General features: G+C 43.6%; 1 protein-coding gene across 1 annotated transcript; it reads right to left on the bottom strand.

The window, feature by feature from the left end:
* Nucleotides 1–329: 329 nt before the first annotated feature.
* On the bottom strand, nucleotides 330–2,819 carry LOC142583539 (neprilysin-like). Its single transcript, XM_075694026.1, has one exon. The coding sequence runs from the start codon at nucleotides 2,817–2,819 to the stop codon at nucleotides 330–332; it is 2,490 nt and encodes an 829-aa protein (XP_075550141.1).
* Between the last annotated feature and the right edge of the window lie 13,298 nt (nucleotides 2,820–16,117).

The following is a 16,117-nucleotide window of genomic DNA, read 5'->3' as shown; positions in this document are numbered from 1 at the left end:
GTGTCAGCTGGCTGTGAGCTCAAGATGAAGAGCACGCGTTATCGCACATGAGAAGACTGCAATGCAGGCTTTGGGGTGAATTTTCTGTGCTGAACGACAATAAAAGTGGTCTGCAGAAGTCAACCCCACCAACTGTAAACGAACTCCCTTCTGAAATCCGGTGTCGTGGCAATGATGCTATGGGTGCAGACCATGGGTGCACTATGGCTTCCACGTACATGTCACATGTGCGTAGAAGTTAAAAACTCGATATACGCTGCGTTAAGAGGGCTAAACATTGTCACCACGTATAAAAATGGCCGTCTAACAAACACTTTCACAAAACTAAGTTAGCCTCCAAAAATAGAGCACTTTCCAGCAGACATCCACGTTCCTGGCGAACAGTCAAAAGTAGCTGCAAAAGGCAGAAAATTGCGCAGAGGGAAGTTGCATTCCTCAGCTCCGCCACTCCGCTCTTTACCACACAGCGCGTGGCAATAGCTCATGAAGAATAACTTGGCACCTGACGTGGGTCCCAATTCCACTGCGTCAATTGTAATATCCTGGTCAGGTTGCCTTGAGAAGGCAGCATACGCAACTTCTAACGCTGCCAGGAAAGGCAGCAGCGGCACGTGGTCAACTCTCTGCACGTCTGCCATCTGGCAGTCTGCTCTCTGCCTGTACTCCGTGATACTTTCTTTCATCCACAACGCGCCACTATCATTGGAGCTGTACGTCGCCCCCGTCTTATCCAGGAGGCGCAGCAGCTGGCTGGCGTATACAGAAGTGAGACCTCCGTAGTTCACGGAGCTTGGCGTGTGCGGATAAAAGAAGGGAGCTCCGATGACGGCAACAGACATAAGAACGCGATTCACGTGGTAAATGTAGCCGGCTGCTCCTAAGGGTGTAGACTTCAGGTTCCCGAATAATACGTCCGAATAACGCTCGTTGCCAAGGAGTGACCTCGAATTAGTAAGGACAGCAAGAAAATTGTCATGCTTCGAAGTTCGCATCTTGCTATGGAGAGCGAGGAGCGCTTCGATGCTTAAAACTGTGACTTCGGGCCACACGTCTCGCTGCACTTTTCTAGCCTTTGCCACCACGCGTTCCTTTGTTTTGGCGTCTATCCAGGTGGATGCGTTGGCGAGAATAATCAGTTCCTTGTCGATGCTCTCGAAGATTTCATTTAGCTGCCTTTGCGATGATTCCGGAAAGGTGTCCTTAATGTGATTAGCCCCACTGAGTAGTCCTAGAAAAGTATCCACGTAGGCTAGGCACGCTGCAGGTCTGTGTCTCTGCAATAGTCTGGAGTCGCTCTCCATATCCGAGGTTTCCTTTGCTGTCGCGTGTGAATCATTGGAGCGCAGGTCTGTCAAGAGCCACAGATACTCTTCCACAAACACCCAGCAAACACTGGCCACGACATCCTCCCGTTTGTACTTGGTCAGAACGCCATCAAGGCTCTTCACCATGCCGACGTTCTCTAGTACAATTAGACTGCTTTCATCGAACACTTGCTGGCTACGACTGTGGGCGTTCAGAAATGTCATCCACTCTTGAACTGATGTCGTGGCCATGGTTAGGTTGGCCAGTGTGAGTAATGTCTGGTCTTCACGCTCGAAATTCACGGCGTTGAAGAAATCTTCTTGCACGGCGCGCAACAGCTGCACGTCGGCACTGGCGAATGCGTTGATGTGTTTCCGGACGTGTGTCCGAGCGTATCGGCTAGCAGCACTGCGTACTTCCGGTACCACATGCTTCCGGTGTCTCGTGAGCAAAAGGAAAGGTTTGCGATTGTCAGAGACGACTCGCAAGCCGAAAACTAGGTGTAGGTTCCACCGAAGGCAGAGACGCACGAGATGGTCCATCGGGTGGCCTGAAAATTTGTCTTCTGCGGACATGGGAAGGCCCAGAAGCTTGGCGACACCAATGAATGCATCTGCACTGACGCCGATCTTATTTGCGACGCATGTCGAAACAAGGTTTCCAACGACTCTGTTGCTGGCTAAAGGTCGCTCCAGGCTGCTGATCACGTCCACCGCTAGCGTCATGGCAGCGTCCTCTGCCTGACTCCGAGCTCCCTTATGAAATGCCCGCCACCGGCCACAGACGTAGGCGTAAAAGTCTACGCATGGGTCCGCTGCTCTGTTGGAGGCGGATGCGAGGCGATACGCGTGATACAGGCAGCCCTCGGATCTGCACGGCGTCGGCGGCTCAGTTGTGCTGGCTGCCAGCATGCTGGAGGTGAATGCGCTCACCAGAAGAACTCCGACCGAGACTGCGCAGAGGATACGTGGTACGACCGAGACTCCGGCCGAGCCACCGCCACACGACGCACACGACGGCTTCGCCACGTGTTCTTGAGTGAGCATGGGTGGCGATATTGTCACGACAGCAGCGGCCATAGCCAATGCGTCTTGCAGTGTAACCACAGGTGAAGAATCTGCAGCGTCCTTTGATCTGTGGCGCCGGCGTGCAGACGGCTTCCGCTGAGGCTGCGCGCTTTCTTCTTTAAGTGGTCGGGTCGTTGCTTCCTGAGCAGGCACAACCTTGGTCTTAGACGATTTGTGATGGGTTCCAGTGGTTGTTACCAACTCAGGGTGCTGCTGCTGCGGCTCGGCCGCGTCCTTGGGCACCGGCTTCGAGCGGTTCCGAGCACGACTGCTGCGCTGTTTGCGAACCGTGGACTCGCCGCCCTGCCTCGCTGCTGCCTCGTCAATGATCGGCTCCTTCTCGTTCCTGTTGCGATGACCGCGTCTCCTATGACCGCGTTTCTTAGTCTTGCCGATGCGCACTTCGGTTGACATTTTCTTCTTCTTTATTTCCAGCGATGAAGTCATTCTAACATCGTCTTCTGAATTCCTCCATCTTTGTTTCCCGTGGAATAAAATAACTGGTGTCCTTCAAAGCAACTTGAAGTTTCCTTTACAAACCTGAGATGTCGTATACCGCCTCTCAATTTTTACTTACACAGGTCCCGTCTGGCTGCGTCCCCTTTTTGTTCTTTTTGCAATGCGCCTGAATCTACTGAGCATTTCCTTCTCTCGTGCCGTCCATTTTTAAGACAAAGAAAACTCTTAAAATTTCAATGCTACAAGTTGTGCTATCGCTAACCTCGCCACCCATTCTTTCTTTTGGGACGACTTCACTGGGATCCAGCCACAGAGATGCATTTCTCTCAGTTTACAATTTTATTAGAGCGGCAAAAACAGTACCTTGCTGAATTTCTAAAATAATCAAGTATTTCTGTTATTTCAGTTCTTTGTGTCAAATTATTTTACCAGAACTCTTAACAATATTTTTCTGATTTCTAAATTATACTTCTTGAGCGCACCTTCCATTATGCAATTTTAGTTTTTGTTTAGTTGCAAACATAACTGAAACCGCCTGCTTCTTGGCCAATCTTCCGTAGTGGGTATGCACCAGTATTTGGACACAAGACAAGATTGCAGCGTTGATTATTGATGACAGTGGTGAAAGAGAGCGCGCTTGGAAATTGACAAGGATATATCTCAGCACGTAAGATACAGCGTGACTTTTTTCACTATACACTTCTTTTTTTTTAAGTATAAGAACAAAAGTCCTTAGTTAGACAGATCAGCCAGGCCGCAGAAGTCAGTGGGGCCCTGGCCGGGGGTGCTCCGACCACCCCTCCTTAAAATCATTTCCATATATATATATATATATATATATATATATGAGCACAGCGCACGTAGCGTTTTTGCTAAGGAGTTCCTAGGTGAGGTAGACATGCTTTGCTGCTGATAACGTGAACTTCAAAAGACTATATTAACAACTTATTAATTACCTTTTTTATTAGTGCCTTGGGAGCGATTGTTTAAATGGCAGTGCTGTATTTATTTAGTTACTTGCTATTTTGCAAAACAGTTGATACTTTTCAATGTGTTTAAAATTTTGCTGTAAATAGTGTTGATATTTCCTGTCTTATTAGTTGTATCTTGTTTTCTCGGTAAACTGCTACTTCTGCTGCTCCAGCGAGGTAAAGACCTTAGTCAGGAGGATTACGCCCTCCTTTTACCTTACCTTGCGGGCAAACCTTGTATTTGTTTTGCCCAAGTAATTAAACAAATAAAGATAATAAATAAAATTTGAAGGCAGTCACATTTTTGTGTCCTAAATTTTTTTAAAAGTCCTAGATATAGCACCTAATTCGAGATCATCGTAAGGAGCTGCAGCCACCTATTTTTGTGACCACTGCAGGACGAAGTGCTTTCCCAGCGATCTCCAGTTACCCCTGTATTTCGCTAGCTGATTCCAACTTGCGCCTACAAATTTTCTAATTTCATCATCCCACCTAAATATCTGCCGTTCTCAACGTTGCTTCCCTTTCCGTGGCACCCATTTTGGGCTCACGGCACGCTCGACTCCGATATTACCTGGATTTACAGCTGAAATTTTATCATGAATATCTTCGGTGTGATTTTCCATATTAAAAGAAAGAATACATCAAAATATTACCACCTCCAAATTTGCGATTTAAATAGGGTACTGCTCCTAAAGCAATCATAAAAGGTTAATTAACAAGCTTTTGTTATTTAGCCTCCTGAACCTCGCGTTATTAGGGGCAAAGAACGTCTGCACTGCCTATGGTTTCTCCCACAAGTACGCCACATTCGCTGCTCTTATAGCTTTCCTATAAAAAAAATATGTATGGTTTAAAAAGGCACCTGATATAAGTAGCATATCGGTAGCAGGTGAGAAGCATCAACACTAGGGAACTTTTTTCTTCAGTAAGTTCGCCCTACGCAAGCAAGAATAAATTCTACTTTTAGTGAAGATACTTAAGAACACAAACAACTATGGTGAGCTTCAACTATAACGAAGTAGAGAGGATAAGAAATCCTTTTGAAGTACCTCTGACATCGACTTTTGTTCGCGCCTAAGATCATTTACTCACGCAAGAGCATCGAACGACAGGTTGATTGAGCGCGACTCTACATTACGTAGTAGTCGGATGTACATGGTGAACGAGTTTGTTGGTGGTCACTTACTTTTTTGGCAACATTAGCGCCCAAAATTCTCCGTTATGTACAAGGTCGCAACAGAGGAACATTTGTCAACGTTCGTTGCGTCGCATCGCTGGCCCTGAGGGCCTACCGTGCCGAACATTCGCCTAAGAAAGGAGTGGGCGTGTATTTTCAAGCCCAACAAAGCAAAGCCGTCAGTTTGAATGCCTTCCGCGAGCGCCTTGAGGTGACGTAACTGAGAAAGCGACGGTGGACTGTGATGGACGGCATTGCGCGTCTTCGATTACGCACATGTCAAGCCCGTGTCTCCTTCTTCAGGTTCACCTGTAAGACCATCGTTATGTCTATGGAGAAAGAAGCTCACGCCTGCAATGAAGTTTCCGGCATTTCTTTTTTCTTTCCTTTCTTTTTTAATAGCAGTGTTTTATGACCGAATGTTTCAAGTAGGACTGTTTCTAGCACAAAATAATTTGAATCTCTTGTGGATGGTACAGGAGAGTGAATCCGCAATGGTATAGTTAGTCGGTGCAAATTGAGGTGAACCATTATGTAAACTTAATCTAAACAATGATATTTCTACCGCTATTTAGAAGGAAATTTGGCGCAGTGTGTACGATGGTTTTCATGATTATTTCCTAACCCCTTCATCTGCTTCTCTTTTCTTTTTTTTAGGTATGGGAAGTCGATAAGTTGGCTTTGCCGTTCCCTAAGCCCACAATCTGCGAATCTACAGACGTGAAAATTCCACATTTATGTTTCATTTTTTTACTTCTTCATCTTTTTTTTTGCCTGCCTTTGGGGCACAGGTGTGAGGCGCAAAAGACGCGCACTACCGTATTCCTACAACTCTATTTGTTAATTATCACAATATTCATTTCTTTATCGAAATTTAACACATTCGATGTCGAGCGCCGCTTAAAGCACGGCATATACGAGAGAAGTGATAGCGTGAAAGGCGCGCACGAATACACGCAATATTGCCGCGCCACTGGCCGCTCGAGGAACCTTGCATGTATTCGCGGGCTACATTCACGCCCCGGAAAAACACTTTTATGGAACACGTATCGAGCAACAGAAATCTCTACCGGGAGTTTTTCATGTTGCCCTACAATTTTGTCATTCATACTTTTAATCTAATTGTAATATTTGAGAAGTTGAATAATGAATTAAGTCTGATTATGTAATTAGGCGGAATGCAAAAAATAGTCTGACTATCTCCAAGCGACGGCAAACAATATTACCTTGGTACTGCCCTGTTAAGTGGCATTGTCATATACTTAAATCCTGGAGCATGACAGTTATAAAGATCCTGGATTTTCCGCTCTTAAAAAGGCGAAAAATATCTAAGGACATTAGAGTTATTAATTAAGTTTTACTTAAAAGGTAAACTTATTAGTGGCGTTTATCAATATTTCCTCCTATACGAAATTGAACTTGATCACGGAAGCTCTGCAATGCAATGCTTCAAAAGTCTCGCAATTCCAACCCCAACGGACGACCTCCCAGGGCACCAGTTATAAGACGCCTCATGTCCTTGCGCACAGAAATATGAATCTTTCTCGATTTGAAATTCAAAACGCGAACGGGTCCCGGTTAAATGAAACATTTCGCATCGGTATACGTTTGCGTTGTCTTGACTTCAACGAGAACTCGTCTGCTAACTCAGTCACTGACCACATACAGGCAAACTGATGCCCCCAAGGCTGCGTTCAGTTGGATTTCGAAAGCACGTAACATTCGTATAAACTTTTCAAACAAATATACATGTAACGTGAACATTGCTTCTGAGACAAAATTTTGTAAGCCCATTTTCTGGCGAAATTTATCTATGAACACGTTTGAATGATGGTATGGAAATCAAACGATGAAGCCGCTGTTCGCGTAGAAAACAAGTATTCGAATAGCCATTATATAGTTTAACCGGTCTTGCAGTTTCAGAGGGGACATAGAGGGGACACATAGAGGACACGATAGCTGGTTAACGACAACGAAAGATCTCTCGTCTATAAGCAAGCGATGGTTCGAGCGGTTGTGTCCTGTTTGTCATTACAAATAACTCTGGCCCTTTTACGGACTGCATACAAATCACAACCACACAAAACATCGATGTAAAGCCAGTCGTTGCAATGGGAAATATTTGTAATGGGGATGATAGTTTAATAGTGCCTCTTTACGACGACGAGTTAGCTTGTTTACGACAGAGAGAGAGATCTCGTCCTTAAGCAAAGGATGGCTGAAGAGCTTGCGTCCTCTTTGTCCTTACAAGTGACGCGGATAATTTTATACACAGCATACATTTCGCAACTTTACAATACCCCAGTGCCATTGTTGGCCATTAAAACGGGAGCTTTCGCGAAAATACTGAGTATATTATTTCAGAGGCACTCAAACCTGCTCTTGGTATTTCCTTCATTTCTTTCGTTTTTCGTTCTTTTTTGTTGTTTTCTTTATTTCTCGTTTTTTCGTTTTTGAGTTGGTGCAGTATGATTTGAAGGTATGAAGAAAAACCGTCCACGGAGGACATGGAAGATGCGTTCAGCAGTCATTTCCAGCGAACATTAGTTACTAGCAACTCTTTATTCGTGGTCTACGAGAAAACATTTTAAAGCGGCACATCCAGTCTGTGTTGCTTGAACTTTTTCTTGTTGTTTGTCTGATTGATTGATTGATTGATTGATTGATTGATTGATTGATTGATTGATTGTTTGATTGATTGATTGATTGATTGATTGATTGATTGATTGATTGATTGATTGATTGATTGATTGATTGATTGATTGATTGATTGATTCTAGATGTCATATTCTCAGCTTTATTTGCGGGAATTCGCGGTATTCTTTTACTGCTATTACGAGAGTGCGAGAGTGCAGAGAAAGAACAAAAATAAAGTGTCTCCTGCGTTTCGGAGCACGCAAAGCTCGTTAGCCGCATACCATGCACTTTAATTGCATTAGGAGCCAACTACAAAGCGCCGATAAAGTTTAGGCATATCTGTTATTTTAGCTCTTCTTTCATTTTCTTTAAGCTATGCCTGCCGCTTTATGCATTTGATATTCAGTATAGCGGCCCATAAGATAGCCGAACGCAAAATCTAACGAATATTGCCGGTTTTAACGCGTCGTACATGTATTTGGCTAATTGTATCTTTCCCCAAGGCAAATGTAGCGCAGTCATTCGAACTTTCATTCGATCTGTCATTCGAACTTGAATAATCCCAAAGCACTGCAACCACGCTAATATGATAACGAACAATGGTAAACATTTTCCAGAAGAACAGAAAGATCAAGGTTGGGTAGCATCAAAGATCGCCGTTGCAGCAGTTCGCAGAATAATCTTGATAGGATCCGCACTGTGTACGTTCCACACTTGCCAGCCACGACATTCGCAAAGCATGACAGACAGCAGCTGCGCATTTCCAGCGTGGCTAAGAGCGAATCTTTAAGTTACTTTTTAGTCAGGAGGTACAAAAGTGTAAAAGGCAGGACGTATAAAAGTATTCAAGACCTTATCTGTGCGTGTAATGGCGAACGAACCGCGCTTTGAAATAAATAAAATTTGTTTAATGTAGCCACACTTTCCTTTCTCTCTAAAGTTTTCCATACAGTAAGAAGGCTTTGAATTTGTACATAAGGCCCTTTTTCACTGACACACAGTATTTAGATGGTGATTCTGCCGACAGAAACACTTCCGTGGAGCACCACGCTCTTTCTTTTGTTACTTAACCTTAATGCAGCGTAAATGTAACGACAGATTATCTAACTATGCAAGTTAGTCCCTCTTAGACTTCGTCAGAACGCTTGCTGGTTTGACATACTACTAAACGCATTAGTTGACAAGTATATAGTTTCGCATTGCACTAGCATAGCTGGTCCACGGTCCGCGATAACGTCTTGGCAAATCCCGCATGGGAACAAAAGCGGCTTCCTGCTTCACTCCGCCTTTCAGCGTTTTTTGCTTTCACCGTCCACAAAAGGAAGCTTTTGGAAGTGTGCCCATTTACCAACGCAACTTGATAACTTGGCCGAGTCCCGCTAGTGTTCGCACTAAGTTAGTATTTCGCAACGGTAATTCTGCGGGCATTACTGGCGGTGAATAGCACATAAGCGCTTCTCAGCCATTCTCTCTGTGCCGGATTCGCTTTATCTGCTCTTACTACGCCGCAATCTACGACGCTTGCAGGCTGACAGTGGCGAGGCTTTTCACGCTCTCTAAGCCCAGAGCAGGCGTTTTATGGACGAGAGGTTGTTGCTGTTTGTGCTGCTCAAACTTATCCGACGTAGTGTGTGGGAGTTGCACGGCCCGGCTTTCATTAGGCGTTATGACTTCCGGTTGCCACAAAGACGGTGCGCAATGCCACCTGGTTCCGACAAGTGCGTGCGTCCAAAGCTTGTATAGCTGTTGACGATTCCCTCGAGACAAACTTCACGCGCGGCCTGTTCGGAACAAATACGATGTTTCCGTTCGGGACACTTGACGTCTTTCCTTCGACTAGGCTGCTCTGGAAACCTGAGCGTTATGACGACCGAAAAAAGTTTTTGTATCTCAAGAAGGGATGTGAAGTACTTGGGATGTCCTGATGTGAAATAGGACGCGGGAGCGAAGAACTTCGGCTGAAAAGGCAGTCCGCGTCCAAAATGTTAGTACAGATTGCTTGGCTCAAAATGAGGAGGAAAACTGACATCTCAAAGCGTGGTACTAAGCTCCTTGTAAAGGCGCAATACTTCTTTCTTGAACCTGCATGCGCTCTTTTTTGAAAATGTAAACCGAAGAACTCAATGTAAAAGTGCACGTGACACTCGCCTCCTGTAAATAAGTTGGCAGTCCCAGATATTTTTATTTCTTAGTTGGTACGAAACCGTTCTTCAATAAAGCAGCAGACTGAATCGTTTTCTTCATTCTTAATTTAATTAAAAATTAATGCTACTAATGAGGGAAAGATAGCAGAGTGCCCTGATTCGAACGAATCATGCTTTTTACGACTATTCTTTTTTCTTATTGGATGAGTTTTTAGTAATGGCTGTTCGAATAGTGAAATTTTCAAATCGAAGCAAGCGTTCGAGAAAAACGACCTTCGCATACCAAATAAAGGATTGCATATTTCCTCACTTCTGAAGTAGCATCAAATACGAAGGCTGCGTGGGTCCGTATTGCGACAAAAAGAAGAATGGCTTATATGCATTTTAATACTGTTCACAATTAGACGTCCAAATAACTTAAGATCTTGTAAACGATAAAAGACTGATTTTTGTTATCTGAGGCAGCATAGTCATGACGGTACTGAAACAAAGGAAGAGCATGTTACCAGATCCACGTAGAGCGCTGTGTTCTCCGAAGAAGAGAAGCGTGATATTATAGCAGCGTCCATTTTCTTAAAGGGATGCAAATACGCTGAGACTGGCAAAATAATAAATCAATAGTAATTGGTACACAGGCTGCTTAAACGTGAGCCATTCTTATTAAATTACAGAAAATTATTGAGCAGAAGTTTTCTCCTGCATTCGTTCAGGAATTGGTGCCCCTGCGCAACAACGGAAACTATCCTGCAGCAAAACCATTTGAAACAGTCTTCACATTCTTCGTTCTGTCTTAATGAAGGCTTCAATAAGTGTTTCTATCGCTTAAATATTCGTAAGAAACGAATATTCGAAAACTTCGAAAAGTTAATTGTCGATTCAAATATAAGTATAATAGCCGGGAGTATTCGATTCTTATTCATAATCTTTGACATTTCACACCCCTGGTTTTTAGCTTTAGTTCCTGCACTGCTGTGACTTCCTTTCTTTTTTGGGTGTAAGGGACCAAGAGGGAGAGGGTTTACTTAAAAGAAACGATAGTCGAGCAACTGCCACTCCCACATACCTATTCTTGCTTTCAAAAGAGGTATTTTACTGGCAACCGGGGTTTCTAGCGATTTAAGAACGCAGGCTTCCATGAGTCATGAAATTTAAACACTTATATTTGCAAGTTAGGTTCTACACATAAAATGTGAAATCCTAGATGAGCAGTGTTAAGTGCTCAATAACGCCACCATTATTATTACATCATAACGTTTGGTATCGATAAAAATCTGCACCAAGTGTGTTAAAGTCTAGAGGTATTCATTTTGTTTAGTATTATAGTGCTTTATTAGGCAATATACAATGCTCTGAACTCTGACATCTCTAATCCCTGCCGTCAAGCGGCTCAGATGAAAATATCGCGTTCGTTAAACGTACCCTCTGCACTTCCTGTGCAAGACGAGCTAAGAGATTTCGGCGTTTTCGTGTGCGTGTTGATAGAGGCACTGCAACTGGCCACAGTTTGAAACGTACTTTCTCACTCATCCCCCTGCTATCTGCAAAAACACGCCACAAAAACTTACAAATACTTTTGCCATACTGTATTTTATTCGCTTGATTCTACAGTCTACAGAGGCAAGGCAAGAAAGAATAGAAAGTATGTAGAGTGTTATTGTGTCTGGTTCATTCTTCCTGAGCATGCATACGCCTTTTCCCCTTCCCCAGTAGAAAGTAGCCAACCGAAGATATGCTCTGGTTAACCTCCTTGGCTTTCCTTTGCTTTCATCTCTTTCTCTCTTTGTGTGAATCTGTCGTCACAGTCACAAACACATCATTCGCTGCATGTATACGTAATTAATCCGGTACACTGATGTCTAGTCATTGGACATTGAACATTTCCCTAATGAAGGGACAGATAAATTTTTACATCACAAAGTCCGGTTCGAACCTGAGCTATAGTATAATTTAGGGATTCCCTTCGGTTGATTCTAGTCCATACCTCTACCGTTCTCGATCGGTCGGTTCTTGTGACAACGTAGGTAGAGCCCCGCTCGGGCAACGGATGAAACAGGAAAAGGAAAACAATTTTGGTGCGGACTCGTTACAGTATCTCAACCCTGCAATCATATTGGTAAGACACAAAGAACTTGTCCCAGCATGTGGCATCAGACTCAAATAAGCACTTTTTTTTCTTTCTTTTTTTTTTGCTATTTGTGTTCAAGAACATGTTAACGCTTGTATGTGGTATCGGTTATTCATTTTCTCTGTCTTGATAAATGTGTATAAAATGACGCAAGTATGACGGGCAAATGAAGCAAGTTTACCTTTTTTCCTCCCCCTTAATGCAAACAACAATACCTCCGCAGACTCCGAACGTTTTTCTTAGTAGTAGGAAAAGTTTCAGCGGCGCTCATCAGTGACATATTCCGTCGAATGCTTCGATGGAAGAATAGATACTTGGAATAGCCCTCGACAACGATATATTGTACTCCAATACTCCTATCAGAACTGGCTCTTCGAAAATAAAAGAGAAAGAAAAAAGGAACATATAATCTAGACACGTTGAACAAATCTGCGACACAATGCTTTTCAAAACCGGAAGGATGAGACGAACAATGAAGTAAAATGAATTGCAAAGCAACTTTTTTTTTTCTATAAGACTACATTTTAACATTTCCGGCAGGATGTGAGCTGACAATGAATGGTCCCAGAAAGAGCAAATGAGAACCATGTCTCGGGATATATATTTCTTTTCTGTTCAAAAAAAAAAGAACCCTGGAACCAAGCGGAAGTTATCACATCTTATGCGATATTCGGTAAAAAAAAAAAAACAGGACGAACCTTTTTTTTTAAAGAGAACAAACGTGCTGTTTTTCTCATTCATAATTCAAGGCACGCATACCTGGTTTCTATTTTTGTTTGGGATGTATTTGCTCACGCTAGAGTCATCGGAGCATCCAGTCGTAATCTTTCTCGTTTCTGAATTATTCGTAACAGTGGCACCAAAGCTGATATTTTACCGAAGGCGACGCGTAGAGAACGGAAATGGCGCTTCTTGCCCGGTGAGTCAACCCTATTGCCCAGGGGCGTCGTAAGGCAAACGTCTTCGATGCTCGCGCTTCTCTTCCGTACTCGACACAGATAATTTACCTCGGTCCTCGCTTCGCGCCACTCCTTATCCAGGGCAAAGCGAAGAATGCGAAACAAACAGGAATTTCCGAACGTTGCGATGGCAACCAGAGGCGTCGTAAAACAGATCACGCCGCCTTGCCCGACCATCGAAGTGAACTTATTACTCTCCAGGCGTTCTCGTGAGGCACCTAAGAGCGACACGTAAAGGGGAACACAACGGAGCAGTGGCGTTTACAGCACCGGCACTTAACCCAGTTTTCGGGGCTGACAGTATTGGCTATGCGTCGCTTAAGCCATCGAGTATACGGTGTGTGTTTGTGGTATGAAGCAGACACCCTCGCCCGGCACGCGTCATGACCGGAATACATGGTCCAGGAAATCGTGCGGATGACGGTCATGAACAGGTGCCAAGTACAGGGATATTTACAAGGACACACTTTACAGGCTCCTGTAATGACGTGTTTAATAGAATCGCTGTTGACTGTGCGTTTACTATTTACTAGAATCGCGGCGGTTCGATGGCTGCAGCGCTCAAGCTTCTATAGCGAGCGCGAGGTCGTCAGATCGACCGGTCGCTGACTGTGCATGAAAGTCGTTTTTCCGGTGGGTTCGCAGCGCGAACAACTTTTGCGCACCTGGATTTATGTCCGCGTTTATTAATCCCGGATGGTGAAGATTAACACGGAGTCATCCATCCACTTCGGCGTCCCTTTGTGCAGATTCGTAAAATTCAATTAATACATCATTACATTTCGCCAACGAAAACGACACATGGTGTGTCCTTCCGCAAAGCAAATTAGCAATAAATGCTAAGAAAAAATAGTGCTTATCACGCGTTCGTTACCTCATGTGAGCACTGTGAAGAAAAGATTTGCAGTAAAATTTACCAAACTGAACAAGCTATTTCTAACATCAAACGAGATATCTGGAACGAGGTCTACAAGCGACAAGCTCGCCGGTCATGCTTCAAGTATGGCCTTTTCTCGCCATTATATTTGCGCAGATAGATTATATTTGTTTCAGATCATTTTGACGGTCCTTACTGCATCGTCTTTACTTTGTTGTGAAAGAATTCGACGTATATTTGTTCGCCCGAGGTGTTGGCTTAGTGGCTATGGCAGTGCGATGTAAAGCATGAGGTTACAGGTTCGAGTCCTGACCACGGCGACCGTACTTCGGTGGGGTTGCAAAGCAAGAACGCTCGTGTACCGTGCATTAGGTGCACGTTAAAGAACCCTAGGTGGTAAAAATTAATCCATAGCTCTTAACTACAGCGTGTCTTATAATCAGATGGTTGTTTCGGCACGTAAAAGACCAAAATAGTTTTATTTAAATTAAGTATTTGTTTGAGCGGAAATGCCCAAACAAAACTCAATTTTATTAGGAAACTGATGATTGCGAATTTACAAGGAGAAATAGTCGCGTATCATTCACGATACAGAATTCACCCCAGTTACGGGTAAATTTTTTTATAACCATGCAGGAACGTTGAATTGAAAAAAAAAACCGTAAAATATCACAAACAATGAAGGAAGCTTGAAACTTTGTTGTGATAACTGTTACGCATTTCTCGCAGGTAAAATTAGTATAAGTCAAGTTATGGTGTGGAATGACGTAATGTCTGATTGACTAAATGATAGACTCGATATCTAAGCCGGATTCATTAGTGCGCTTCCTTTTATGTGAATTTTTGCTATACGCAGGCTTTACGAGCTTAACGCAAACAGAAAGAATGCCTTCTCTCTCTTTCTCCGAGAGTTGCTTGTCATTGCTCTGTGTTAAGTGCTTAGAACACGGCTGGGGCCCCACGATATGTCTGTCGTCAAAGCTGCTGGAGTTTTCACTTTCTCACATGTTCATCACAGTAATGGTGCTCAGCAAAAGTATAGCCTGTAAACGTATTACGTTTCGCCCGCAAACTTGTTTTCTCTCAACAAAACAAATCTTTGCTCTCCTCCGCATAACTGTTCATAACTACACGTTGTATCATATTGTTACGTGAAAGCACAGTGTCGAAACTATTTACATGGTGTACATACAAAGGTAGCAGGCACTCGCCAACATGAAAACCAGCCAACATCCAGCAAAGCACGTCATCGGCAACAGATCAGCAGTGGCCACTTATTGGTACGTCCCACTAAATCCAAGGGTCAGCATCATCGTCTTCTGGTAGCACGTAGCAATGTAATTACACAGCAATTAATATGTGCCTCACAGAACTATCAGCGCGCATTTCTCGTTCAAAATATCATAATACTATCGATTATGATGCTACTGAATGTGTTTCTTGGCGCTTTCTTTTTCGCCGTGTTCTTGCTGCTCTAATACTCTTATGTGCCCACTAATGATAGGAAGTCCCCCTGGCAGTTTCTCACTCTGGCACCTCCTGATGCTGTATATATGTAAGCCCTAAACACTAAACTTCGACTTCAGCAATATTATGAAGAGTAGACAAATCTATATCATTTCTGCGCTGTTTTCAGGTGACAAGATTTATGAAAATTACCAGGAGCCGAATTCACGAAGCTTAATTCTGTTCGTAAGTTCTCTTTTCATCGGTCGACTGCCTTCGACATATAAGATGTCCAACATCCCGATTGGGGAGCATATTCTCTTACAAACAGTTTCCGAGTAAGAACATTTTTGTAAACATGGGGCCTGTGCTATTACCTTTTTTCTTGCGCTTTGGGCAATGGATCACCGCAGTGCACATTTTTATAGATAACTCGGTAATAATTACTGGACTACCAGCCGCTATGAATTTTATCGCTAGAGACGACACAGATTCCGAGGTAAATACGTGATGCTTTGTTTCGTGCCTATTCTATTAAACTGAAAGAAACTGTTCTACGCATGCCATGTATAATGCACCATGCGGTGAGCCTTTAACGTGCAATTGACGATTCGCTGCCGTGATGCACGTAGGAATGGTTACATACCCGCATGCACAGCTCTCCAACAAGACCGCAAGCAGTCCCTCAGGTTCTCGCTTTGTGCCTCGCGCGGTGTTTGGGCACTAGAGCTATCAAAAGACTCCTTAGTAAATGCAGAACTAGAGACAACGTTTTAATAGTCGATATAATAGGAAGAACTAAGGATCAGGTGAGCTGGGCGCTTGTTATCTAGACAGGCAAACTATTACCTAATTCTAAGAGAGGCCTGGTGACGGAGAAGTGATTTTTTCTTTGATGAATTGTACTCTTTATATACGTAACTAATAGCAGGAAGCCTTCATGACTA

Source organism: Dermacentor variabilis, chromosome 5 (genome assembly GCF_050947875.1).
Source record: "Dermacentor variabilis isolate Ectoservices chromosome 5, ASM5094787v1, whole genome shotgun sequence".
NCBI lineage: Eukaryota > Metazoa > Arthropoda > Arachnida > Ixodida > Ixodidae > Dermacentor > Dermacentor variabilis.
This window is presented reverse-complemented; position numbering and strand designations above follow the sequence as displayed.

Coding starts and splice junctions, on each gene's coding strand:
- LOC142583539 (XM_075694026.1), bottom strand. CDS start 2,819: ATGACTTCATCGCTGGAAATAAAGAAGAAGAAAATGTCAACCGAAGTG.